At 67.7% G+C, this 25,277-nt stretch overlaps 1 protein-coding gene across 1 annotated transcript in view; it reads right to left on the bottom strand.

Annotated features, from left to right (window-relative positions):
- Nucleotides 1–24,539, bottom strand: part of CAD (carbamoyl-phosphate synthetase 2, aspartate transcarbamylase, and dihydroorotase) — a 28,720-nt gene extending 4,181 nt beyond the window's left edge. Inside the window, exons 1-35 of the mRNA XM_067550522.1 lie at nucleotides 24,373–24,539; nucleotides 23,559–23,698; nucleotides 22,574–22,703; nucleotides 22,309–22,451; nucleotides 20,859–21,000; nucleotides 20,393–20,564; nucleotides 18,727–18,912; nucleotides 18,369–18,481; nucleotides 17,590–17,732; nucleotides 14,233–14,364; nucleotides 13,817–14,050; nucleotides 13,389–13,610; nucleotides 12,751–12,939; nucleotides 12,343–12,467; nucleotides 11,827–11,960; nucleotides 11,473–11,585; nucleotides 11,039–11,289; nucleotides 10,519–10,765; nucleotides 10,302–10,400; nucleotides 9,885–10,109; nucleotides 9,517–9,699; nucleotides 8,915–9,133; nucleotides 8,375–8,542; nucleotides 8,101–8,283; nucleotides 6,488–6,592; nucleotides 5,896–6,144; nucleotides 5,601–5,682; nucleotides 3,763–3,929; nucleotides 3,274–3,438; nucleotides 2,934–3,065; nucleotides 2,248–2,449; nucleotides 1,772–1,962; nucleotides 1,324–1,464; nucleotides 1,073–1,168; nucleotides 681–822 (exon numbers count right to left, since the gene is read on the bottom strand). Coding sequence (XP_067406623.1) covers nucleotides 681–822; nucleotides 1,073–1,168; nucleotides 1,324–1,464; nucleotides 1,772–1,962; nucleotides 2,248–2,449; nucleotides 2,934–3,065; nucleotides 3,274–3,438; nucleotides 3,763–3,929; nucleotides 5,601–5,682; nucleotides 5,896–6,144; nucleotides 6,488–6,592; nucleotides 8,101–8,283; nucleotides 8,375–8,542; nucleotides 8,915–9,133; nucleotides 9,517–9,699; nucleotides 9,885–10,109; nucleotides 10,302–10,400; nucleotides 10,519–10,765; nucleotides 11,039–11,289; nucleotides 11,473–11,585; nucleotides 11,827–11,960; nucleotides 12,343–12,467; nucleotides 12,751–12,939; nucleotides 13,389–13,610; nucleotides 13,817–14,050; nucleotides 14,233–14,364; nucleotides 17,590–17,732; nucleotides 18,369–18,481; nucleotides 18,727–18,912; nucleotides 20,393–20,564; nucleotides 20,859–21,000; nucleotides 22,309–22,451; nucleotides 22,574–22,703; nucleotides 23,559–23,698; nucleotides 24,373–24,454 — 5,647 coding nt within the window. The 5' untranslated portion in view covers nucleotides 24,455–24,539. The remainder of the gene's footprint in view (nucleotides 1–680; nucleotides 823–1,072; nucleotides 1,169–1,323; nucleotides 1,465–1,771; nucleotides 1,963–2,247; nucleotides 2,450–2,933; nucleotides 3,066–3,273; nucleotides 3,439–3,762; nucleotides 3,930–5,600; nucleotides 5,683–5,895; nucleotides 6,145–6,487; nucleotides 6,593–8,100; nucleotides 8,284–8,374; nucleotides 8,543–8,914; nucleotides 9,134–9,516; nucleotides 9,700–9,884; nucleotides 10,110–10,301; nucleotides 10,401–10,518; nucleotides 10,766–11,038; nucleotides 11,290–11,472; nucleotides 11,586–11,826; nucleotides 11,961–12,342; nucleotides 12,468–12,750; nucleotides 12,940–13,388; nucleotides 13,611–13,816; nucleotides 14,051–14,232; nucleotides 14,365–17,589; nucleotides 17,733–18,368; nucleotides 18,482–18,726; nucleotides 18,913–20,392; nucleotides 20,565–20,858; nucleotides 21,001–22,308; nucleotides 22,452–22,573; nucleotides 22,704–23,558; nucleotides 23,699–24,372) is intronic.
- Between the last annotated feature and the right edge of the window lie 738 nt (nucleotides 24,540–25,277).

Raw genomic sequence — 25,277 nt, 5'->3', positions numbered from 1 at the left:
GGCAAGCTCAGGCGCCATCCCTCCCCAGAGCCAGCCGCAGCCCACGCTACACATTACAAAGCAAAGCCGCTAGGGCGGGCAGGGCGGGGCGTCCACGCGGTGCCGGGGCACAGCTCAGGGACGCGGGCAGCGCCACATGCAGCATGACCAGCTGGCCCCTCTGCCACCCCCCCGGGGTGAGGCCGCAGTTGGGAGGCCTGGATCCTGGGGGGCACGCAGGGTCCCGAGCCCCATGGGCAGTTCGGGCAGTTTGGGGGGGCAGGAATGGGAGCTGCAGTGCTGAGCAGGTGGCAGTGGGGGGCAGGGGGACTGACGCTGTGCGACCCTCCCACGGGCACCCTGGCTGGGGCCGCAGCGACGCCAGGGACAGGGACACGAACGGGCCGGCGGCTGTGCCGTGTCTCACTGGCGCCCGCGCTGCTCGCCGGGTCTGTGGCTCACTTCGGGCAGGCCCCGCCCAGGGCGCCGTGGTGTGCCTGGCTCGCGGCCCCCAGCCCCTGGTGCGCTGGACGGGACACTCAGGGCCTGCCGGGCCCAGCCGCTCCAGCCCCCAGCCCCCAGCCCCCAACGTGCGGCCCGGGGGAGGGGCTGCAGCTGGCTCCCCCCGTGCCCCACCCAGGGACAGCCCTGGGGCCACGGCAGAGCCCAGAGTCGCTGCACCGGCCCCGCACACGCCTCACCTGGCAGGCCAGGGTCCGAGGCCCGGTGGATGCGGGGCGGCAGGTGGAAGCGCCCGTCGCCCACGGGCCCCGCTCGCCGGGGGCTGGACGCTCGGCTGCGCAGCATCTCGCTCTGCACCGTGTGCCGGGGGCGCTCGGGAGTCTGCAATGCCACGGGACGGCGGGGATAGGATGGGTCAGCTCAGCTGGCACAGGGCCCCCCCCAGCACTGCACACCTCTCCGCCCTGCCCCGGCCCGGCCCTGCCAGACCACCCAATCCCACATGCTGCTCCCTCCTGGTGCCCAGGCCAGTCACCTCGGTGCCAGGCAGACAGGATCGGGGCCTGGGCGGCAGCTCCCCCCGTCCCAGCCCAGGGAGAGGGTGAGTGACAGCCAGGCCCCCCCAACATACCTTCAGAATCTCCTTGGCTGCGGCAGGAGGCGGCAGCGTCACGGCCCCCGCAGGCCATTTCCTCACGTCCTGGCCGTAGCCGGGGGGCACCAGCACCTGCAGGAGGCAGCGCGTCAGCCGGGGGGGCAGGGAGCAGAGCCCCAGAGCGTGGTGGGGGGAGCTCGCTCGCCTCCCCCACCCAGCAGCCCAGCCCTGCGGAGGCAGGCGTCACCCCAGAGCCCGCCCCACACGGGGCGCTGGCAGAGCCGTACCTGCCCGTCGATGTAGGCGACCTCGCCACGCAGGATCACCCTCCGCACCGTCCCCTTCACCCGCAGCCCCTCGAAGGGCGTCCACTTGCACTTGCTGAAGGCCGTGCGGCTGGGGACCACCCACTCGTGCTCCAGGTCCACCTGGCCGGGGAGCAGAGACGGCTCAGGCTGAGGTGGCCCGGCCCCGGCCCCAGGAAGGGCGGGGGGCCGGGACCAGGCCCAGGGAGGCAGGGGGCGGGGCGGGGGAGGGCGGGTGCCAGCTGGGAGCTGTTTGGGGTGAGGGGGCTGGGTTGGGCTCAGCTCAGGAAGGGTGGGGCCAGGTCCAGAGAGAGCAGGCAGTGGGGCAGGCAGTGGGGCAGGCTGGGAGCAATTCGGCAGGGCCCGTCAACACCCAGTGCCGTTCCCAGCGGGCGTGACCCCCCGTTGGGCACCCCCTCCGCCCCCCCACCTCGATGTAGGTGTCCTCCTGCGCGGGCAGGCCGAAGATCTTGCGGGGGTTCTCGTAGAGCCGCGCCACCACGTCCTCGATGGCCAGCCGCCCCTCCGAGACGGCCGTCAGCAGCAGGGGCAGCATGGTCTCCAGGCCGGGGTAGCCCGGGGGCGGCTGCTTCCCCAGCTTCTCCTCCTCCGTGTGCGGCGCTGCGGGCACAAACAAGGCGCTCAGCTCAGCTCAGGGGGGCCCAGCCCCGCCCCACGCGCCAGCCGGGCATCGGGGGCGAGGCCCACGCTCTCCCTGCATGCCACACCAGGGGCTGGGGCACTGGAGACTCACTCGGCACCAGCCCATGGTGCCAGAACCCGCCCCCTGGCCCATTTCCCACCCCCTGAGCCAGCCAGTCCCCCACCCTGGGGCTGGATTGGAGCCAACGCCCCCGAGGGGAAAGACCCTGGGTCCCGGGTCCCACGGGTGCCCTTGCGCCTCACCGTGGTCTGTGGCGAAGCAGTCGATGACGTCCATGTTCTCCCACAGCGCCTCCAGGTCCTCGCGGGTGCCCAGCATGGGCCGCACCTGCCCGCGCCCCTCCCCAATGCGCCCCAAGTCGTCCTGGCACAGGAAGAGGTGGTGTGGGGCCACCTCGCAGGTCACCTGGATGCCCTTCTGCTTGGCTGCCTTGATGATCAGGATCTGCGGGGGAGTTGAAGGGGGGCACCGTTACCAGGCGGGGGGGGGGGGGGAGGGGGATGGCCCCGGGTCAGGCCGGGAGCGCTGCATTCCCGGCACCGCGGCAAGCCGGCCCCTGCCGCTGGCGATCCCGACATGAAACGCGGAGACGTTCCAAGCGTCTCCAATGCCTCTGCCGGGAGCGCTTAGAAAACCCCTCCCAGCCGGAGCACGCAGCCTCTGGGGGCTTCGCCAGGCCCAGGCTGCACGAGGAAGCCGGGTCGGTTAACGATCCCTGCCACGTGGGTGTCAATCCCTCCGGGCGCTTCCGGCGACCCACCCCGCGGCAGGGCAGACGCATCTGGACGCTGGGCGCTTGCAGCGAGGTTCATCAAGCTGCTAAATCCTTCCTTGGCCAACCCGGCCTTGCCTTGGAAAGTGTGACCCCCCCCCCCAGCGCGCCCACCCTCTGCCCCCCAGCAGGGCTCAGGGACCCAGCCCCCCTCACCTCCTCCTTGCGCGCCACGTGGCAGATGTGGACGGGGCGCTGGTACAGCTGGGCCACCATGAGAATCGCCGCCACCGTCTGCTTCTCGGCGTGCGCCACGATGGGCAGGTGCCGCGGCCACTGCTCGAAGTGCTGGGGGCAGAGACGGCCGTGCTGGGAAGGGGGTCGGTGGGGGGCAGGACAGACGGACAGTGGTGCCAGGGCAGACAACAGCCAGGGGAGGAGGGGGTCTCCCCAGTGAGGTGTCTCCGGCGCAGAGGGCAGGCCGGGCTGGCACCAGGGACCGTGGCTGGGACCCCCCAGGCCCGGGCCCGCCCCCCCCCCCCCCCCCAGGACCCACCTCCATCCACAGCGAGACGTTGTCCATCTTCAGCTCGGAGAAGGTGTCGTTCAGGTACATCTTGAGGCCTGCAGCCGCGCCGGCCACGGGGCCCAGGGAGCCGGCGTTGTCCGAGGCCGCCCCCACGAACAGGGCGAAGTCACAGCGGGCGCCCGCCTCGGCCAGCTGCAGGGAGACACGGGTCAGGCACGCCCGCGACATGGGGGGCCCAGGATGGGGAATGGCCCCCCCAGGCCCGCAGCCCCCCGCGGGACAGCCCGGCACAGCCGTCCCTGCCTGGATCCTGGCACCTGCTGGCATCTTGGAGCAGCGCCCGCCAAGATAGGGAGGGTCTGGGGGTGTCGGGGGGGGGGGCACGCAGCAATGAGGGGGCCAAGGGGGAATTACTGGGTGGGGGCAATGGGGGGGGAGGGTCGCTGCACAGCAGCTCGGGCGGGGGGTAAAGGGGGGAGTCGCTGCGCGGCAGCTCTGGGGCCAGGAGGCGTTTACCTTCTGCACCAGCGCGAAGGAGCCGGCGTCGATGACGGCGGGGCTCGTGTTGGGCATGGCACACACCATGGTGATGCCCCCCGCCAGGGCGGCCGCCGTGCCCGACGCGAAGTCCTCCTTGTGCGTGCCCCCGGGCTCCCGCATGTGCACGTGCACGTCGATCAGCCCTGGGGGGGAGCGGGTAAGAGCGAGCACAGCTGCCCCCCGCCCCAAGGCATGTGGACCCAGCACTCCCAGCCCCACGGCGGGGGCGCGGGCCCTGAGCCATTGAAGCAGGAGGATCCTGTTGTGTCCGCTGGCTGGTACCGTCACCCCCTTGTACACGCCAGCCGTGCGAGGGCACGCCTGAGATCACGCCAGCCGTGCGAGGGTGTGGGGTCACACCAAGTCACAGCAGCAGAGGGGTCAGGGTCACGCTGGCAGGGCCATGCCGTACGTGCGAGGACACGCTGCGGGGGTGTCACACCGTTCGGGCAGTACCAGACTGTCCAGCACTCCCGGGTGCATCGGCCAGCACAGGCTGCCCGTAACACCCCCCGTCCCCACATGGCGCAGTGCCGGACTGAGCAGCCGGTCCCAGGGCTGGAGCACATGGGGGTCCCTGACAACGGCAGCCCAGGCCAGTGACCTGCACCCCACCCGATTTATCCAGGCCCTGCCCTGCCCCACTGCTTCCCTGCCATAGACTCAAACAATGGGGGGTGGAAGGGACCCCAGGAGGTAACCAGTCCAACTCCCCCCCAGAGCAGGACCAACCCCAACTAAATCATCCCAGCCAGGCCTTAAAAACCTCTAAGGATGGAGACTCCACCACCTCCCTAGGTAACCCATTCCAGTGCTTCACCACACTCCTAGGGGAAAACTTTTTCCTAATGTCCAACCTAGACCTCCCGCCCTGCAACTTGAGACCGTTGCTCCTTGTTCTGTCACCTGCCACCACCGAGAACAGCCTAGCCCCATCCTCCCTGGAACCCCCTTTCAGGTAGTTAAAGGCCGCTATCAAATCCCCCTTCATTCTTCTCTTCTGCAGACTAAACAAGCCTAGTTCCTTCAGCCTCTCCTCATAAGTCTTGTGCTCCAGCCCCCTAATCATTTTTGTTGCCCTCCGCTGGACTCTCTCCAACTTGTCCACATCCTTTTTGTTGCCGGGGGCCCAAAACTGGACACAATACTCCAAATGCGGCCTCACCAATGCCGAATAGAGGGGAATAATCACTTCCCGTGACCTGCTGGCAATGCCCCTCCTAATGCAGCCCAATATGCTATTAGCCTTCTTGACAACCAGGGCACACTGCTGACTCATATCCAGCTTTTTATCTACTGTTACCCCCAGGTCCTTTTCTGCAGAGCTGCTGCCTAGCTCGTCGGTCCCCAGTCTGTAGCTGTGCATGGGATTCTTCCGTCCTAAGTGCAGGATTCTGCACTTGTCTTTGTTGAACCTCATCAGATTTCTTTTGGCTCAATCCTCCAGTTTGTCTAGGTCACTCTGTATCCTATCCCTACCCTCCAGGGTATCTACCACTCCCCCCAGTTTAGTGTCATCTGCAAACTTGCTGAGGGTGCAATCTACCCCATCCTCCAGATCATTAATGAAGATGTTGAACAAAACCGGCCCCAGGACCGATCCCTGGAGCACTCCGCTTGTGACCGGCTGCCAGCTAGACATGGAGCCATTGATCACTGCCTGTTGATCGCTGCTGGAGGATCTAGCCAGCTCTCTATCCACGCTACAGCCCATTCATCCAACCCATACTTCTGTAACTTGCTGATCAGGTACTGTGGGGAGAGTCCCCCTGTACAAGCTACCCCAGCCAGCCCCTCCCCGGGAGTCCCCGTACCTGGCAGGCGGATGAGTTTCTGGGAGGTCATGCAGTCCACGTGCATCTTCAGTGGGGGAGCCGTCCCGATCTGGCCCAGGGCCTGTGGGGGCGGCAGGTCAGCCATGAGGGGTGGGGGGATGGGACAGGCCTGCCTTCTCCCGGGCCCGCAGCCCCCCAGCTCCCTGGGGCAAGGACACACACCCTGGGCTGGGCAACCGGTGACTCCCCAGGAGCCCCCCCCATACCCTTCCCTCCTCTCCCCGCACCAGTGTCCCCACTTCCCCCCAACCCCCGCACGGCAGCCCCGCACGACCTCCACGAAGAGCTTGGTGCACTTGATGTCGATGATGAGGGGCACGGAGTAGTCGACGGCCAGGCGCCGGGTGCGGTAGCCCTTGGTGACGAAGGAGGAGAGCCGGCGCCCCCCGGCGTTGCGCATGGACAGGTTAATGACCAGCTCAAAGTGGTTCTCGGCCAGGTAGTCCAGGATGCTGCGCTGCGTCTCCTTGGCCCCCGCCTCGCTGCCGTCCGCCTCCTCGAACTGCCAGTCCACGGCCAGCACCTGCCCTCGGGGAAGCAGAGCCCCCTCCAGTGACCTGGCCACGAACCGGGGGAAGGGGTCGCCCCGCTCCCGAGACCTGGGTACGGAGGCAGGGCCGGGGTGTCACTGGCCCCCAGTAGCCCCCATCTCTGGGGCAGACGTAGCGGCCCGGGGAACAGGCCAGGGAGCTGGCCGGGCGAGGGGGTCACGTCTCTCTGTGCCCAGTCTGGACCGCCAGGTGTGACCGCAGCCCCTGGCCACGCCGTGCCAGCAGTGGCCTAGCCCCCCTGGCTGCAGGGACAGCAGATCCCCCCCACCCCCGCCAGGCACCCCGCCCAGGCTGCCCCGAGCCCACCCCCTTTACCTTGATGCCATGCTCGGTGTAGAAGTCGGCGGTGCCCAGGCTGGCGTAGAGATTGTACCCCAGGCTCTCCAGCGTCCGCACCGTGGGCAGCAGCTCGCTCTTGTTCTGCAACAGCCACCAGAGACGGGTCAGCGCACGCCAGGCCTGGGCAGCTGGAACCCGGCTCCCCACACGGCCCTGGCGTACGGAGCGATCTCTTCAAGAGGGGAGGTGCCTGGGCCTGCCTGCAGCTCAGAGGGCTGGGACCCAGTGGGAATCTTCAGTAGCTTTTTATGAAGCCTGTGTGCGCGCCTCAGTTTCCCCTGCGTGCTGCATTGCTCCCCGGTGGGTGGGAAGGTCTGGGAGCTCCCGGGGCAGGCTGAGACACGGGTGCGAATGGTGCCTGGCGGCCGGGTGCGAATGGTGCCTGGTGGCCGGGGCCTTCGGTCCCAGCTCATGGGGTTCCTGAGAAGACGCTGGCAGGTCCCATGGTCCGAACGTGGCCACCAACGCCCGCGGATGGCCCCACCTCTCGGCAGCAAGGCATTTCCCAGCATGGGAACAAAGGCCTGGGGGTGGGGGGTTCAGTGTGGGCTGCAGGGAGCAGTTGGGGGCACCCCTGTGCTGTAACCGTCAGTTCCCTGGGCCAACCAAGGCCTGCCTGTGCCGTGTGCCAGTCCCCTCAGGAACCCGACTGCCTGACCGCTGGCTGCGGCCAGATGCTGGGTGAGGGGCACTGATCCCCGAGGAGAGGACTAGGATGAAGAGGGGGGGGATTTTCGTACTGGGTTTCCCAATTTCTCAGCAGGAATATTGTGTGCACGCGCCTCAGTTTCCCTCTGTGTGGCGTGTAATGAGGTGGAGGGAGATGTGACCAGGTGTGACCTCGCCTAGCAGCCGGGCCCCCGACAACAGCCTGGAGACTGGGTACCCCGGCAACCGGTAAGCGGGAGCCTCGCCCCATCCTGGCAATGAGCCGGGTCTGGCCCAGGGGAGGACAAAGGGCTGAGGGGAGGGAAGGCTCAGAGATGCGGTGCCGGCAGCAACCGAAGGGCCTAACCCAGCCAGAGCGCTCCTGCGAGGAAGGGGCTTACCCCAGGGACCGGAGAGCTGAGCAGCACGGGGCCTGGGAATCCGGGACATGGACAAGTCTCCCTCAGGGTCTGCTTCAGTGGGACTCGCTGAAGGGAGCTCCCGGGGCAAAGTGGGGGGCTGCAGGCCCCGAGATCCACTCTCAGGAGGCGGTGAAGCTGTGGGGCTCACCCTGAAAGCTGAGTGACACCCCTCAGGGGTCTGGCCTACAGACGGGGTCCCCCCAGAGACTGCTCCCAACCCTGTGGGTCTGTGTAGGAAACCAGCGTGACACAGGGGCCAGGACCAAGTCAGCCTGCAGAGCCAGCCCAGAGCAAGGGGGGAGCTGGGCCTCCGTGCCTGAGGAGCAGCCTGCTTTGTCTCTCACTGCTTTTGTTCTGGGTTCCAAGAAAGAAAGTCTCGTTCCGCTGCAACCTGCCCGCCAGCGGAGTGCGTGTCTGCACCCGCGTCGCTGCGTGTGTCGGGAACACGTCGCTGTGCGTGTCTGCACCTGCGTCGCTGCGCGTGTGCCGGGAACACGACCGGCTGCCGGCCCCACTCACCTTGTAGCTGCCGATGGTCAGCAGGATGTTCTTCTTGGGGATCTTGAAGCCGGTGCTCAGCATGGCTTTCAGGTAGGCCTCGCAGCGGTTCTCCCCAAAGCAGGCCACCTCGCCCGTGCTGGTCATCTCCACGCCCAGCACCACGTCCGCGCCCGCCAGCCGCGAGAAGGAGAACTGGGGCACCTGGGGGCACAGAGTGCAGCGTGGGGCTCGGCCAGCCAGACAGCCACGGCCACCCCATCCACCCCAGCCATCGCTGCCCCGCCCCACTCACCTTGACACCGACCACCCCAGTGCCTGTCATCAGCCCCACGGACTCCACCTCCTCGCCCATGATCACCTGGGTGGCCAGGGCCACCATGTCCACGCCCAGGGTCTTGGAGACGAAGGGGAAGGAGCGGGAGACGCGCACGTTGCACTCGATCACCTTCAGCTGGTCGTCCTGCAAACGGACAGGAGCACAGGGCGCCAGGTGTGGGGCGCCAGGGGGCTGAGTGTGGGGCGAGGCAGGGCAGGGCCAGGCCCCCTCTGAACCCAGCCTGCTCCCACGCTCCCCCATGTCCAGGAGCCCGGCCCCAGCCATCTCTGGCTGGGTGTGATGTGGGTCTGGCGGGGCCAGGCCCTGCTGCAGGAGACACTCCAGAGCACAGACCCCTCTCGGCAGGGGCAGGGGCCCCCTCACCCCACATCACCCAGGGCACTATCACAGGGGAGCTGCTCCCCGGATCCCGCTGGCCCATTCTAGCGCCGCTGCCAGCAATGGCTGCAGGCAGGGCCTGCCCGGCCCAGCCCCGGCCCCCCCGCCCAGCGGTACCTTGGCAATTAGCTGCAGGTTGAAGGGTCCCGTGACCTGCAGCTCCTGCCCGATGGCGTGCACGATGGCCTTGATCCTCTCCAGGGTCTTGGGGGTGATGTCCTGGGGCGGCGTCACCAGCGTGGCGTCCCCCGAGTGCACGCCCGCGTTCTCCACGTGCTCCGAGATGGCGACGGCCACCACCACGCCGTCACAGGCCACGGCATCCACGTCGATCTCCTGGGGGCCGGGGAGACCCTCAGCGTGGGGGGGAGCGATGCGAGCCCCCAGTACCCCAGCCCCCCACGCCACATCCCAGAATGCCCCACGCCCAGTGCTACCCCCTCACCCTAGTGCCCCCACCCAGCCCCCCACGGCACATCCCAGAGTGCCTCACGCCTAGCCCCTCCCTCCCTGCCGCTACCACCCCCACCCTGCGGGAATGGACAGTCGGGCGTCTCTGCCAGTGGGGCCAGGAGCGAGCCATGGGGGCCAGGCCTGGGCAGAGAGGTGGGGGGACTCAGGGCCCCACAGGCCCCAGAGCGGATGTGGGCGGAGGGCACAGGGACCGTCATGGCCCCCGCAGCCTGTCCCACGGCCCGGAGCCCAGAGCCCGGGCTGACCTTGGCCTCCTGGATGAACTTGGAGATGACGACGGGCTGCTCCTTGGACACGGCCACGGCGCTGCAGAGGAACTTCTCCAGGTCGCTGTCGGAGTAGGCCACGTTCATGGCGGCGCCACTGAGCACGTAGGAGGGGCGCACCACGCAGGGGTAGCCCACCTTGCAGCAGAACTGCTTGGCCGACTGCGGGCAGAGACAGAGAGCGGCTGGGCTGGGCTGGGCTGGGCAACCCCTTCCCCCCCGGCAGGCCAGGCCCGGCAGCCCCTCCCCTCCTCACACATGGGACAGGGGCGTGCCAGGGCCAACTGCCCCCCCACCCCGCAGCACACACGGGGGATGGGGGGTCAGGGCCGGCAGCCCCCCCTCACCTCCATGTCCGAGAGCTCCTTCCACAGGGGCTGGCTGATGCTGATGGTGTCCAGCAGGCGGGAGAACTTGAACCTGTTCTCGGCCGAGTCGATGGCCTCGGGGGACGTGCCCAGGATGCGGCACTGCTGCCGGTGCAGCGCCATGGCGATGTTGTTGGGCAGCTGCCCCCCCATGGACAGGATCACGCCCTCCGGGTTCTCCAGCTCGTAGATATCCATCACCACCTGCACGGGGCGGCAGGAGACGCTGCAGCCAGCCAGCCGGCCTCCTAGCCGGCATGGGCCCCCCCAGCCACACGGGCCCCCCGACCCTCACAGCCAGCCCCCCGGCGTGCACACTGTCGGGCCCCAGCAACACCTGGGCCCCGTCCCAGGCCATGCCCAAGCCCCGGGCGCAGGCGCGGCTGCCGGGCTCACCTCGAAGGACATCTCGTCGAAGTAGAGCCGGTCGCACATGTCGTAGTCCGTGCTCACCGTCTCCGGGTTGTAGTTCACCATGATGGTCTTGAAGCCCATCTGCAAGAGAGGCCGGAGAGCTGAGCTGAGCCGGGCCGGGCCGGGCCGAGCCGAGCCGGGCCAGCGAGGGGTGGGGGGTGGGAGCCCGGGGCCAGCCCCTCCCGCCCGCCCCGCCGACCTTGCGCAGCTCCTGGATGCAGCCCACGGCGCACCAGTCGAACTCCACACTGCTGCCGATGCGGTAGACGCCGGAGCCGATGACCATGACGTGCGGCTCGCGGAAGGCCAGGTCGTGCTCCGTCCCGTTGTACGTCAGGTACAGGTAGTTGGTCTGCGCCGGCCACTCCGCCGCCACCGTGTCGATCTGCTTCACCACCGGCAGGATCTTCAGGTCGTGCCTCATCTTCCTGACGGCCAGCTCAGTGCTGCGGGGCAGGGCAGGGCAGGGCTGAGCACAGGGCGAGGGGACAGCCTGCAACTGCCCCCCATGCACGGGGCGGCCCGGAGACTACAGCTCCCAGCATGCACTGCTGCCGCCCACCAGCTGATCCTGCCCACCCACTGCAGTGCATGCTGGGAGCCCTCAGCAGCTCAGCAAGGAGCACCCCCCATGCCAGGTAGACTCCTGTCCCCCCCCCCCCCCCAAATTCACCCACACCCCCAGCTGATGCCAGGCCCCTGCCCTGCGCCCGTCTCACCTGAGCACGGCCTGGGCCACCTGCTTGTCAGAGAAGCCCAGCTGCTTGGCTTTCTTGAGCACATCGGGGGGCATGGGGCTCCGGCCCTCGCGGTAGGACTCCAGCCGCACCGCGTGGTCCGTGACGTTCTTCATCTTGTGCAGGAACCAGCGGTCGATCTTGGTGAGCTCGTAGAGCCGCTCGATGGCGTAGCCGGCGCGCAGGGCAGCCGCCAGCACGAAGATCCGTTTGTCGGTGGGCGTCTCCAGCTCCTGCGGGAGGGAGCAGCTCGGGAACGACCCGGGACAGGCCCAGCCGGGGCCCTCGGGCGAGCCTGGGGGCAGCTCAGCTCATACAGCGTCAGCTGCAGACGTGCCTCCGGCCCCCCGAGCCTCAACACGCACATGCATGTTCCACCCCCCGCGCCAGGGACAGCGCCCCTGGCCCCCACTCACCACGTCGGAGGCTGGCTTCACGGTGTGGTCAAAGCCCACGCAGTTCTCGTCCACCATCCGCAGCGCCTTCTGGAAGGCCTCCTCGAAGTTGCGCCCGATGGCCATGACCTCCCCTGCGGGAGGAGCCGCCAGTGAGCACCCGGCCAGGCCGGGGAAGTCCCGCCCAATGCCAGCTGCAAGTGGACGCCGGCCCAGCTCAGGGGCAGGGAGGGAGGGATGCCCCCCGGGAAAGGAAAATGCCGGGGGAGCCAGCCTGGGTCAGGGGAAGAGGTCCCAGGTGCCCCTGGCCAGATCAGGAAGTGCAGGAGTCTGCATGTGAGCTGCGGCCCCCCGCCCGCCCGCCGTGCCACGCACCCACGCTCTTCATGGAGCTGCCGATCTTGGTGCTGACCCGCAGGAACTTGCTGAGGTCCCAGCGCGGGATCTTCACCACGCAGTAGTCCAGGCTGGGCTCGAAGTTGGCCGTGGTGGAGTTGGTGACCGAGTTCCTGGGGGGTTAGGGCACAGAGCAGGGCTAGCCACCAGCCCCCAGCAGCGGGCACCAGACACCCAGGAGGTGGCAAACCCCATGGGGGCCTCACTGGTAGGGAGACGGGGGGCGGAGGAAGCCCCGGAACAGGCGACCCACTAGGGCCGGGGCTTTGGAGGGAAGGGGGCACGGTCTGGGGAAGGGGCACAGGGATTGCCACAAGGAGTGTCCCCCGCTGCCCCTCCCAGCCCCCCTGAGGAAAAATGGCCCAAGGAGGCCTGGCCCCAGGCCCCCCTGTTCCATGGGGCTGCAGCAATAGGGATCTTGGATCACAGGGTTGCTCACGGCCCGGCTGCCCCCCCACACCCTCCACGAGCCAGGAGTCCCCGCGAAGCCGTTACCTGAGGACGGGCAGGGGGATGCCCAGGGCCAGCTTGGCTGCCACGTAGGCCAGGGGGTAGCCGGTGGCCTTGCTGGCCAAGGCGGAGCTGCGGGAGAGCCGGGCGTTCACCTCGATGATGTAATACTGCGGGAGAAGGCACGGGCGTGAGACGCTGCCGCAGCCGGCAGGGCTGGGCGCCCCCCGGCCCCTCCTCTGCCCCTCCCCTGCGCGCCGGGCAGAGGGCAGGGACGCCGGGCACTCGGGAGAACCCCACGGAGCAGAGCCCGGCCCCGCCCAGCCGAGCGGCGCAGGGCAGCCTGCCGGGGGGCCGGAGAGGGGCCCCGGGGTGTCGGCGAAGGCCGTGCTGTGCCCTGCGCCCAGGCAGGCCGGGGCCTGGCATCTGGGGCGCTGCCGGCCGGGCTCTCACCTGCTCCGACTCGGGGCTCAGCGCGTACTGGATGTTGCACTCGCCCACGATGCCCAGGTGCTGCACCACCTTGATGGCCGTGCGGCGCAGCATGTTGTACTCCCGGTCGTTCAGCGTCTGGCTGGGAGCCACCACGATGGACTCGCCCGTGTGGATGCCCAGCGGGTCCAGGTTCTCCATGTTACACACCTGCGCGGGACGGGGACGGACACACACAGCGTTTCGCTCCACGGCCCCTCACTGTGGGGACTCTGCCCCCCACTCACCCCAGCCCAGCCACGGCAGGCTGGTCTCACCGCGCCACGTGCTGCAGGGAGAGCTGGGAGCGGCCCAGAGCTTCTGACGCCCACAGCCCCCCCACGTGGGCCCGGCGAGGGGCAGGGCAGGCTCTGTCACCCCGCCTGCGGAGGAGCCGCCCCAGGGCGCAGGAGGGACGGCCCACCCGGCCTCACAGGGGCGCCAGAGCCAGCAGACCCCCAGCAAGACACACAAGGCCCAGGGAGCCCGGGGGGACGGGGCCCCTTCCCGCGGCACCGCACACCCCGCCCAGCTCCCAGGCAGGCCTGGGGGAATGTCTCCGTGCCCCCCCAGAGCAATCCCCTCCGCTGGCTTCCCCGGGCACCCCCAGCCCCTCTTACCGTGATGCAGTTGTTGTAGGCGTCGCGCACCACCTCGTACTCGATCTCCTTCCAGCCCTTCAGCGACTTGTCCACCAGCACCTGGGAGGTGTGGGCGAAGGCCTGGCTCACCAGCGCCGTTAGCTCCTCCTTGCTGTTGGCGAAGCCGGAGCCCAGGCCCCCCAGGGCATAGGCCGAGCGCACCAGCACCGGGTAGCCCAGCCTCTGGGCCGCGGCCTGAGCCTGCAGGGATCAGGACAGAGGAGTCGGGGAGGGCCGGGCCATGGGGCGCTGGCTCGCTGGAGGGGTCCTGCCAGGGGCTGTTCGCGCAGCACAGAGCCAGGATCCACCACAGCGGGCCTCACGCAGGGGCCCCATTGTCCAACCCACCCGCCAGGGAGAAGGGCCCCCCCATTCGCCCCCCCCCCGGTGTCCCTCAGGCTCCGTACCTGCTCCAGAGAGCAGGCGGCCTCGCTGGGCGCCACGTGCTCATCAATCTCCTCCATCTTCTCCACGAAGACCTTGCGATCCTCCGTCATCTCGATGGAGGCCATGGGGGTGCCCAGCACCCGCACCCGGTACTTGTCCAGCACGCCGCCCTTGGTCAGCTCCACGCCGCAGTTCAGCGCCGTCTGGCCCCCGAAGGTCAGCAGGATGCCGTCCGGCCGCTCGTTCTTGATCACCTGGGCACAGGGGAGGGGTTGGGACCCAGAGCCAGGATCTCCCCAGCCCCCGGGGCAGCCTCGTTTCCCGCACGTACTTCGGGGAGCTCTCTTGCATGGTGGCTCCCGTCAGCCCCTGGCCAGCCTCCACCCCACACTGCTGCAGGGCCAGGGCGAGCCCATGGGGCGGCTGTGGAGCTCACCTGTGTGACGTACTCCGGCGTGATGGGCAGGAAGTACACCCTGTCGGCCAGCCCCTTGGATGTCTGCACGGTGGCGATATTGGGGTTGATCAGCACCGTCTGGATGTTCTCCTCCTTCAGGGCTTTGATGGCCTGTCCGGGGGGGAGCAGAGCAGAGTTACAGCTCACAGTACCCCTCCCGCCCCATAACCCTCTTCCCCCTCGCCCCATCCCCCTGCCCCATAATCCTCTGCCCCCTCACCCCATCCCCCTGCCCCATAATCCTCTGCCCCCTCACCCCATCCCCCTGCCCAATAACCTTCTGCCCCCATGCGCCAACCCCCCGTCCCACAACCCTCTGCCCCCTCGCCCCATCCCCCCACCCCATAACCCTCTGCCCCCATGCGCCAACCCCCTGCCGCATAACCCTCTGCCCCCTCACCCCATCCCCCTACCCCATAACCCTCTGCCCCCTCACCTCATCCCCCTACCCCATAACCCTCTGCCCCCTCACCTCATCCCCCTACCCCATAACCCTCTGCCCCCTCACCTCAACCCCCCCGCCCCACAACCCTCTGCTCCTCGCCCCATCCCCGTGGTCACAGCCTGCAGACCCTGGGACAGCCTGCGTGCCCGGCGTTCCTGGCGCGCTATCATCTGAAAACCCGACACTCGCTGGGCAGCCACAGCCGGTAAATCGCACACGGCAATGTGCGGACTGAAGTCACCGACACTGGCTGAAATCTCGCCCAAAGCGTTCCCCAGGCGAGTCTGGGGAGGGGCCGAAGCAGGGTCTCAAGGACCAAGGCCCAGCCGGCTGTCACAGCGTGGCTGGGCCGTCACCTATCAAGGGGCCGCTCCACGGCAAGGACAAAGGATCCGCATCTCACCAGAGACAGCAGGAGCCTGCTTCCTCCACCAGACCCGCCCCCCCCCCGGGGTCTCAGCTGGAAATGGTTTTCAGGAGGGGGACCGAGCCTTTACAAAGCAGGGGCACACACCCCACGGCAGCCCCTTCTTATCTTGTTCATGCAGTGACTGCCGAGTTACGCCTCGCTGCTGGCAGTAGCTCACTCAGTAGCTCTGCACGTCGTCAGTGAACTTCTTCGATCGCTTTAGCTAAGCGTGTACTGAAGTGGCCGTGTCTGGGTAACTCCGCGGCCGGTTCCCTCGCGTGTATTTGGTGTGTCCAGGACACACATTTCGGGGGGAAATCCGGGCCTGGGGCTGTGCTGGGGTCACCCTGCAGTGGGAGCCAGGGTGTGACCCTCGCGTGGCTGGCAGGCTGCACACAGGCGTCCAGTGGCCACAGCGGCGCAGCGAGCTGGCTCGCTCCTTTAAATGCGCAGCTTGCGAGTCTTATACGCAGCCCATTTTAAAGGAGGTTTACACGTCAAGCATTTTAAGGGAGTCCCCAGCGTGGGGGCTGGAACCCAGCAGAGAGAGGTTACAGTTTGTTGTTTCTGTTTGCTCATTTCGGGGAAGGGAAACAGAAGCAGTAAACAGGAGCCCCAGCAAAACAGCTGCAAGGCGAGAACTGGCCAGGCTGGAGACAGAGCAGGAAGATAAACTGGTGTTCAAACGCAAGTGGCCAGCAGAGATGGGAGCGAAGCTGCTGGAAGATGCCCACCCACAAGCCACGGAGCTGAGAGGAAAAGGAGAAAGACAGAAAGACAGAAAGAAAAAGCAAGCATAAACTGGAAATGATGGAAACCATGGACAGATCCCAGAGTCACCAGCTTCTCCCTCCATTCAAGGAGCCCTCGGCCGGGAGAAGCTATGTCCTGCGTACAAGGAGACAGACCACACTGAAGAAAACAGCCTTTCAGAAGGCGAGAGTCGTAAGATTCCTGAGGACAGGAAAGGCCCCCTCCCCCCCCCCGATTGCAAAACTCTCAGGTAAAGCTTGATGTGTGGCTAATGAAATACCAATTGATGGGCTTGGAAACCGGGTGAGTGTTAAAAAGCTGGTTTACACGGGTTTCAAATTACTCCTGAAGTACACAGGCTGAACTGTAGAGATCTCAAGAAAACTGCTGGCATGAGTCCTAGTAAATATGCCCATAAACGTGCGACCTACTGAGAAAGTGGGTAAGGGAGAAGAGGATTTTAACCAGTTCTTTGATCTCTTTGCTCAGGAACATTTCCTAAGTACATGCACTGAAGAGGATACTCCGGGACAAATCTTTAGAATCTGTGCAAGAAATGGCCACCCTGCCAGATACCTGGGTCACGTCCAGATGTCTAAGGAGTGCAGAGTTCAAACCCGCTGTAAAGGGGGGGCCCCGTTTTACCCCTGAGGAGGAAGAGGGTGGTTGGGAACTCAGGCGCTCACCCCCCAGAACTGTTCCCCTCCTGGAAACTCTCCCCACTTTGCACTAACTGTGCCACAAAACAGCCCCCCGTAAGCCCCATATTACCACTTGCACGCGGCTACACGTTGTACAAAGCATGCCGGGGGAGGTGTCCGTCGTTTAGCGTCACTGCCCGGCTAAAACGCGTGCGACATCCCTGCACACGGGGCTATGAAACGTCACTGTGCTTGTAACTGAAGCAGGCCAGTCGGGGGACGCCACAGACTAGCCCCTCACAGGGAACAGAAGCATGGAGCCCAGCTGTTGAGAAACTGCTCAGGCTGGATGGGAGATTCACCAGCAGGGGAGGTGTAAGGCAGAAATGTACAACCCGCCAGAAGGACCCTGGGCAGCGCCCGTACGTCCTGGAACTGCCTGACCCCAGGACGCAGCCGAGGCTTTTCCGGCACAAGGTCGGAGTGTGGAGAGAGTAAAGACAGGCCTCTGGCCCCGCTCTGCCAGAACCCAACTCGGAGCGTGGGGGAGCGTCCCAGGCTGCAAGGAGGCAGCCTCTGAAAGGCATCGCAGCTCATTGCCCTGCGAGCCACCAGCCTGGGCAGCATCAGGATCAGCCGCAGCTTCCCTTCCTCTGTGACCGGCTCTGCCGACCTGTGCCTACGCCACTCACAGCCCGACACCTGAGCGCCTGTTGTGTCGAGAACAGTGCGGCTCACTGGCGCGTTTCCCTGTCCTGCAACGAGGCACTAATTAACGAGCTCGCGTCATCAAGGAGGTCTTGAGAGGAGGTTTCTGGGGTGCAAGGCGGAGCTGGCGGGACTTGCAGGCCTCTCCCTGCACGCAGGCCATGAGCGGCGAAGAGCGCCCTCGGCGGCTGCTGGCTGTGAGAGCAGAGCTGGAGGGGCTGCTCGGTACAAGCAGAGACTGACGAGGACAGCCTGGGCCACAGGGCTCTGGGGACACAGCAGCGCCCCAGTCTAGCTTGTACCCGGGGGTGTCACCCTCCACCCCCTCTGCACTAACCCTCTGCCACCGGGCCCAGGGGCTGGCAGCAGCCGGGACTCACCTGCGAGCCAGAGTAGTCGAACTCCCCGGCCTGCCCTATGGAGAGGCCCCCCGAGCCCAGGATGAGCACCTTGCGGGGCCGGGCTGTCTCTCCGCCCGCCGGCGGCTCCTTGTAGGCCAGCCACTCCCGCAGCCTCTCGCGCACTGGGGAGAAAAGCCAGGCCCGGCGGCCGTTATCCTGGCCAGCACAGCGGGGGCACCCTCAGCATGGCCAGCGCTCCGACACCCGGCCAGGGCAGCTCCCAGCATCCCTCCAGGCCCCGTGAGCTGGGCTCTTGCCGGCTGCGTGGCAAACAGCCGCCAGGTCCCCCCGGCATCAGGGCATCCCCCCATCACTGGCACCGTGACACCCCTGATGGCGCGACCCAGGGGCAGGAACACCACAGCCCGGGAGAGGAGCCCCTGACGAGTCACCGGGGCCAGGACCCTCCCTGCGGCGGGGTCTGGCTCCCCAGGGCAAGCGGCCCAGAGGGAGCATCTGGTGCCTTTGCCCACGGCATCACCAAGGGCTTAGAGAGACGTTCCCTAGAGGTGCCCATGTGGCCCCAGCCACATCCAGGGTCCCTCATCTGGACCCCGCCCTTGCCTTGGCACGTGGCACAGCACGGCAGCACCCACGGGGCCCCTCCCCAGGCCGCTCAGCACCAGCCACCACAGAGACCAGCCTGGACCACGGGGCAGGGGAGTCTTTTCCCGGGCACAGCCCGTACACCAGGCCCCAGCTCACACAGCCGAGGGCACTGACCAGCCACCGCCGCCCGCGCCAGGCCTAGCTCCCACCTGTTCTGGGACTCGGCCTGCCAGCGCTCAGGTCCCGCACCGTCTCCAGGAAGACGTCAAAGAGACCCACGAGGTCCGTGGGGCCGGCCCGGTGCTCGGGGTGAAACTGAACACTGCAAGGGAGTCACAGCGCCAGCGGGGTCAGACACACACCACGCATCGCGCCCCCCTGGTGCCAGCTAGGTCAGACACGCACCAAGCCCTCCCGCCCCCCCCGAGTCAGACTCGCCTGGCGCCAGATGCGGGGCATCCCAAGCCATGCCACCACCCGCCCCCACTGCGCCTCGGACGTCACTGGGGGCCATCCCCGGCCCAGCAGAGCCTGACGCCTTCCCCTGGGCGCCCAGGATTCGCGCACCTGAAGAAGGGCCGCGTGTCGTGCACCAGGCCCTCGTTGGAGTGGTCGTTGGCGTTGGTGAAGAGCACGGCCCAGCCCGGCGGCAGGCTGCCCGGCTCCACCGCGAAGCCGTGGTTCTGCGAGGTGATGAAGCAGCGCTGGGTGTCCTCGTGGATGCAGGGCTGGTTGTGGCCTCGGTTCCCGTACCTGGGGGAGGAGCGGAGTCAGCAGCGGCCCGGGCCCCCCCGGGAGCTGCGGAGACACGGCCCTGCCCTGGGGAGCTTGTGACCGGCTGGCGACAGCCCCCTGCCTGCGGGAATGGGCGGCTCTCCCGAGGCACCGCCCGGGAGCAAGGGGGGGCTCAGGGGAGGCGGGAGCAGCAAGCAACAGCCCCCTCCCTCCGAGGGGCCCATGGGCTGGGGAGTGTCCTAGGAGACAGGAGAGGCACACACACTGAGAGCCTGGCCCCCGCTGCTCCCCCCAGGCCCTATCGCCCCAGCCCCTGCTGCTCCCCCTCCTGGGCCCCATCGCCCGGCCCCGCTACCCCTATAGCACAGACCCAGCTGGGGCTCTGCAGGCTGAGGTGCTGGGACTGCATGGAGCAGGAACCACAGGCCCACAACACAGAACCATCGGGTCAGAAGGGACCACAAGGGCCATCCAGTCTCACCCCTGCCACGGTGCAGGATTTGTTGGGTCTAAACCATCCAGGACAGATGCTACCCAGCCTGCTTTGGAAAACCCCCAGTGAAGGAGCTTCCACAACCCCCAAGGCGTCTGTTCCGTTGTCCTGCTGTTCTGACAGTCAGGAAGTGTTTCCTGAGATTTAATCTAAATCTGCTGTGCTGCAGTGTGAACGCACTGCCTCTTGTTCCACCCTCCGTGGCAAGAGAGAACAACTTTTCTCCATCTTTTTATGGCAGCTTTTCAAGTATCCGAAGACTGCTATCATGTCCCCCCTTCATCTCCTCTTATCCAAACGAAACATACCCAGTTCCTCCAGCCTTTGCTCATCTGGCCTGTGTTCCATCCCTTTGATCATCTGTGTCACTCACCTCTGGATCCTTCCCAGTTTCTCTACATCCTTTCCATACATCGGTGACCACAACTGGACACAGCACTTCAGCTGCGGTTTAACCAGCGCTGAGTAGGGCGGTGCTATCACCTCCCGGGACTTGCAGGCTACGCCTCTCTCAATGCAGCAGCATCGCATTGCTGGCCCATGGCGAGGCTGTGATCCACCACAACCGCCGGATCCTTCTCAGCACTGCTGCTGCCAGGCCAGGCACCCCCATTCCCTGTTTGGTTTTCCTTCCCAATGTGGCCCTTGTTGACTTTCATTTTGCTGCCTATCGCCGAGTTCCCCAATTTATCAAGACCCCTCCAAAGAGCTGGCAACCCCCAGCTGCGTCTCATCTGCAGATCGGACCAGGGCGCTCTGATCCTACAGCCCAGTGGCTAACAGAGCTGTTCAACACCGACCCCAGCACAGATGCCTGGGGAACCTGCCCCCAATCCCACACCGTCCCATTAACAGCTACTCCTGGTTCGCGGTTCTTTAACCAACTCCACATCCACTCAGTGACGGCTCCACCGAGCCCCCGTTTCGCCTGCGGCCCCCAGGCTGCACACCCCTGCGGGGCAGCGAGGGACAGCCGGCTGCAGCGCCCGGCCCCTGCACACTAACTTCATCTTGTAGGTCTTGGCGCCGATGGCCAGTGCGAGCAGCTGGTGCCCCAGGCAGATCCCGAAGACGGGCTTGGGCTGGGGCTGGCCCAGCAGCTGGCGCAGGCCGGCGATGGTCTCCTGGCACACGAGCGGGTCCCCTGGACCATTGCTGATGAACAGCCCATCGAAGTCTGCAGGAACAGGAAGGGTCGGCTGCAGGGTCGGCGAGTCTGCCCCATGCCCCCCTCCCAGCCAGCGGGCCCGCCCCCATGCCACCCCAGCCCCTTCAATACCCCCCACCCCACCGCCCCAGGCGCCCTGCCCCTTCAGCACCGGGGGCTCTGCCCGCAGCCCCCCTCTGCAGCCACCGTACATGCCCACACGTCCCGGGCGCTCTGCCCCGCTCTCCCCACACCCTCAGCTGTTCCCACGGATGGGCCCCGGCCTCCAGCGGCCCCCCCAGCCCCTCCCGCAGAGCCCCCCACCTGCACTGTCCAGGGGGTGGTCCCAGGGTACCACGGTCACAGCCGCCCCCCTCTGGCACAGGCACCGGATCTGGTTGTACTTGAGGCCGCAATCCAGAGCCGTGATCCGGACCGAGCCGCTGGGGTTGAACACTCTGGGCTCCTGCAGAGAGAAGGGACACAGGAGGCCAGCGCCAGGCTGGTCAGGAACCCCACGGCGAGACACCAGCACTGCCTGCCTGGCTCCTGCCCCACCACAGAGCTGAGCAGACAGGCCCTGCCTGAGGGGAGACAGGGCCGAGATGGCATCACGGACCCACAGGACCGGTGCCACGCCCCAGCTTCAGAACCGGCCTTTGTCCCACCTTCGGGGTTGGCCACGCGGCCTCCTGTCCTGCTGCTTCGCACTCAGAGCTGTGAGACAAGGGAACCGGACGCCAGGGAGAGACGTGTCCCTCCTTGGGGGGATGCGCCCAGCCAGGGTTTACTCGGCCGCTGGAACCCTGCAGCGCAGCCGGCCGTGGGTCATCCCAGGGAAATGAAGGTTAAAGACGGCCCATTCTGGTCCAGGCGGAGCAAGCCACCAGCCAAGCTGCAGCGACTCCGTTCCAGGCTCTGTCCCTCCCTCCGACACCGTTTTCCTCCAAGGAGACTGCAGCCAGCTTCCTCCAGAAGCCCCCTCTTCCCGGGCCTGGTCTACGGCAGCTTCCATCGGCACAGCTGCATCCCTCAGGGCAACGCGGCTAGGCCGACCTCACCCCCGGGCAGACGGCGGAAGTCCCCGGGGAGGCTTCCTCTGCCACCTCTCGGGGAGATGGGCTGCCCAGCCCGACGGGAAGCCCTCTTGGCGGGGCAGGTAGCGTCTACACCACGTAGCCTGCAGCATGTGACGCACAGACCTACCCTCGGCCCTGTGCTCCCTGCCCGGGGTCTCTGCTTGACCCTCTGAGCAGGGAGGCCGCCTTCCCGCTGGCTGAGCACGTCCTGGTCCCTGCGGCTTTCCAGTCTCCCATGGGTTCCCAGCGCGAGGGGGTCGCTCAGTGCAGGACCCCACTGTTCCTTACAGACCCTATTTGCTGCCGCCCGGCCAGCCCAGCGACTCCTGCCCCTCGTGCCCGGCGCAGCCCCCGAGAGCAGACAGCACACGTCTGACACCGCACGGCGCAGAGGGAAACACGGGGCTCGTCTGCACCAGACACTGCAGCGCAACCGCATAGCCACCGACGGGGGCAGAGCTTCATCCGGCGCTGCAGGAAACCCACCGTCCCGAGAGGCGGGCGGGAGAATTCCACCACCGGCGTGGCGCTGTCTACACCAGGGACATTTCCCTGCATTTCCCACCCCACACCAGACACCTGGCGACGGCAGGAAACACCACAGAGAACGTCCATTTCCTCACACCTCCGCTCCTAGACCGGACACCCCGCCCCACGCGGCCCTGCGCTGCCAACCCCACCCGGCCCGGCCGTACCTTCAGCGACACCTCCCGCACCAGGTGCTGCTTGTTGGGGTCCTCGAAGGGCAGACTCTTCTCATGGCTGCCGTCTAGCACCAGCTTGCCCAGCAGCGTCCCCTTCTCCCGGATCCTCTTCGTCAGAGCCCGGGTGTCCACCCCTGCCAGGGATCCCAGTGTGAATGCCAGAACCCGCCCCGCACTCCGGCCTGGAGCCCCTGCCCCCTCCCCCAGCCCCCATCTCACGCCCTTCCCCACAGCTTCCCCCCAGCCCAGCACTCACCTTGCAGCCCGGGGATGTTCTGCTCCTTCAGCCACTGGTCCAGCGAGAGCGCGGCGCTCCAGTGGCTGGGGGTCTGGGCGCACTCGCCCACGATGAGGGCCGCCACGTGGATCTTGCTGGACTCGAACCACTGTGGGCGCAGAGAGGGGTGAGCCGGGCGGGATCCCCAGCGAATGCCTGAGCCAGTGGGGGGGCTGCCCCCTACCCCGGGCAAGGGCACGAGCCGCCAGGACCGAGCACTTCCTGCCACCCACGGGCCCCAATCCCACTTCACAGCACCCAGGCTGGGCCCTCTCTGCCCAGGGAGGGAGAACACAGCATGCCATGGGTCAGGACGTGGGGCTCCCACCTGCCCTCCCTCGCACGCGGCTGACGACTGGCTCTGCACACACACACCTGGCATGCCCAGGGGATGCAGGACTGCCCCAACCCCCCGCCACAGGTCGCTCTGGGTGCAGGGCTGCCCCAGGCCCGGGGGCAGCATCTCCCCGGCCTGGCTTCTCACACAGCGCCCCAGTCGCCAGGCGGGTGCCGCCGGAGCCTGAGAGCCGTGCGCGGGGACCTGGGCTGCCTGGGGCAGCACATTCCAGGCGGGCACGTCACAGGATGCTGCACAGCCTTTCCCTAGGGCCTTGGCCCGGCCGCCCCAGCCTCTCCCTGGCTGACGGGAGCGAGCAGGTGGCTCTGTGCCCTGGCACCGAGCGGCTCAGCAGCTGCCATCGTCTTCGTGCCCTGAATTCGGGGCCTCTCCAGACCCAGCCCTTTTGCCCTGCGCGGAGGGAATTGCCCCCATGGGGATCAGGACTGGTCTGCCCGACGCCCACGGGGGCGGCTGCCACCCCGCTGCCCGGTCCTCAGCAGCCATCACCCACCCCGCTGCTTTGTCCAAGCGGCCGTAGCGCCCCCCACGCCACGGCACCAGGGGGCCGACCTCGCCCACGCACGGCACGGAGCCCCTCGTGCCTGGCCCCTGCCCCGCACGCACCCGGCTGAGGCCGTACTGGTCAGGCTCATCCTGTGGGACGCCGTAGTTCCCAATCAGAGGGTAGGTCAGCACCAGGATCTGGGACTTGTAGGAGGGGTCCGTCAGGGCCTCCGGGTAGCCCACCATGCCGGTCTGGAAGACTGCAGCCGGGGACAAGGAGAAACAGCCCAGCGTGGGCAGGGAGCCGGAGCACAGCACTGCCCTGGTGCTGCAGCTGCGCCCACAGGCCAGGCCCACGGCCCCTCCCGCCAGACGGACACCCCCAGCCCCGGGGGTCAGGGCCACGCCAGCCCACGGGCCGAGGACTCAGCCAGCGCCACAGGGCTGGTGCCAGCGTCCCGGGCACCCGGGCTGGCCTCAGGGCCTGGCGCAGGCTCGCTGCCCTCCGGGCGGGATGCTGCCAGCGCCGGCAAAGGGTCTGGCGCAGAACCCGGCATCTGGCACCCCTGGCCTGGGGCACCGGGCACAGACCCCAGCCCAGGGCACCCTGCACGGGGGGGGGGGGGGGCGGGACCCCATTGGGGCACGCTGCACGGGGGGGGGGGGCGAGGAGGGGACCCCCACTGGGGCACCCTGCACGGGGGGAGGGGCAGGGCCGGGCCGTTCTGGGCACGGAAACCAAAGGGAGCCCACCCCATCCCCCACCCAGGCCGGGCCCCCATCCCCCCGCCCCGCTCAGCCAGGGGCTCCCATCCCCCTCCCGGGCCGGGCCACGCCCCCCGCCCCGCTCAGCCGGGACTCCCGGGCCCGGCCCCCATGCAGGGCGCGCCCCCGGCCCGGCCCGGCCCGGCCCGGCCCGGCCCGCCTCGCTCACCCACTTCCCCGGCGGCGGAGCGCGCGGCCCCGAAGGGGCGGCCCCGCAGCACGGCCCCGTCCTCCAGCACCAGGCAGCCCATGGCGGGGCCGGGCGAGCCGAGCCGAGCCGAGCCGGGCCGGGCCACGTGGGGACGCGGGGGGCTACCCGGTCTGGCCACGTGCGCGGAGGGGGCGGGGAGGCGGTGGCTGGCGGGGCCGGGAGCGGAGCGGCGCGGAGCGGAGCGGAGCGGGCCGGCCTGTGCCGAGCCGGGCTGTGCTGTGCTGTGCCGCGCCGCGCGGGAGGGGGAGGAGCCGGATGCGGAGGTGGGCGGGGCCTGTCCTGCTCCGCCCACGGGATGTTCCCACGGGCCCCGCCCCCAGCCGGTCTTGTCCTGTCCGGTCCGGTCCTGCCTGGGCACTCGGGCTCCGTGTCTGCCCGGCTCGGCTCGGCTCGGTCCGGCTCGGCCCAGGGGAGGGCGCTGTGCGAACCAGCCGGGCTGATTCAGCTTCCGGCCCGGCCTTTGGGGAGCCCCCAACCCCCCCTCGTGTGTTTCATGAACACACCCAGCCCCTCCCCCGCGCCCCATCCATGTGGGGCAGAGCTGGGCACAGCCCCCAGGCCAGGCCAGGTCCTTCCCGCCCGGCCAGACCCACCAGCAGCCGGCAGGACGCGGGCGGACCTGGGCCCAGGGCCGGGGCATCTCCCCAGCCAGCACCGCAGGAACCTGGCCAGGCCTCTCGCCCATCCCCGGCGCTGGGGGCAGGACCAGCCGGACAGGCGCCTGTCTGACCTCTGCGTGCCAGCCTGCCGTCAGCCTGCCCGCGCAGCCCGGACAGCGCCGAGCGCTTCCGAATGCCCAGCCCACGCCCGGCTGTAAGTGGAGCTCTGTGCGTCCTGTCCTGGCCTCGGTGATCAAGGAAAGC

This window comes from Emydura macquarii, unplaced genomic scaffold (genome assembly GCF_026122565.2).
Source record: "Emydura macquarii macquarii isolate MOO-44397 ecotype Brisbane River unplaced genomic scaffold, CSIRO-AGI_Emac_v2 contig_1300, whole genome shotgun sequence".
NCBI lineage: Eukaryota > Metazoa > Chordata > Testudines > Chelidae > Emydura > Emydura macquarii.
Note: the sequence above shows the minus strand (reverse complement) of the source record. Positions and strands in the feature narration are given on the sequence as shown.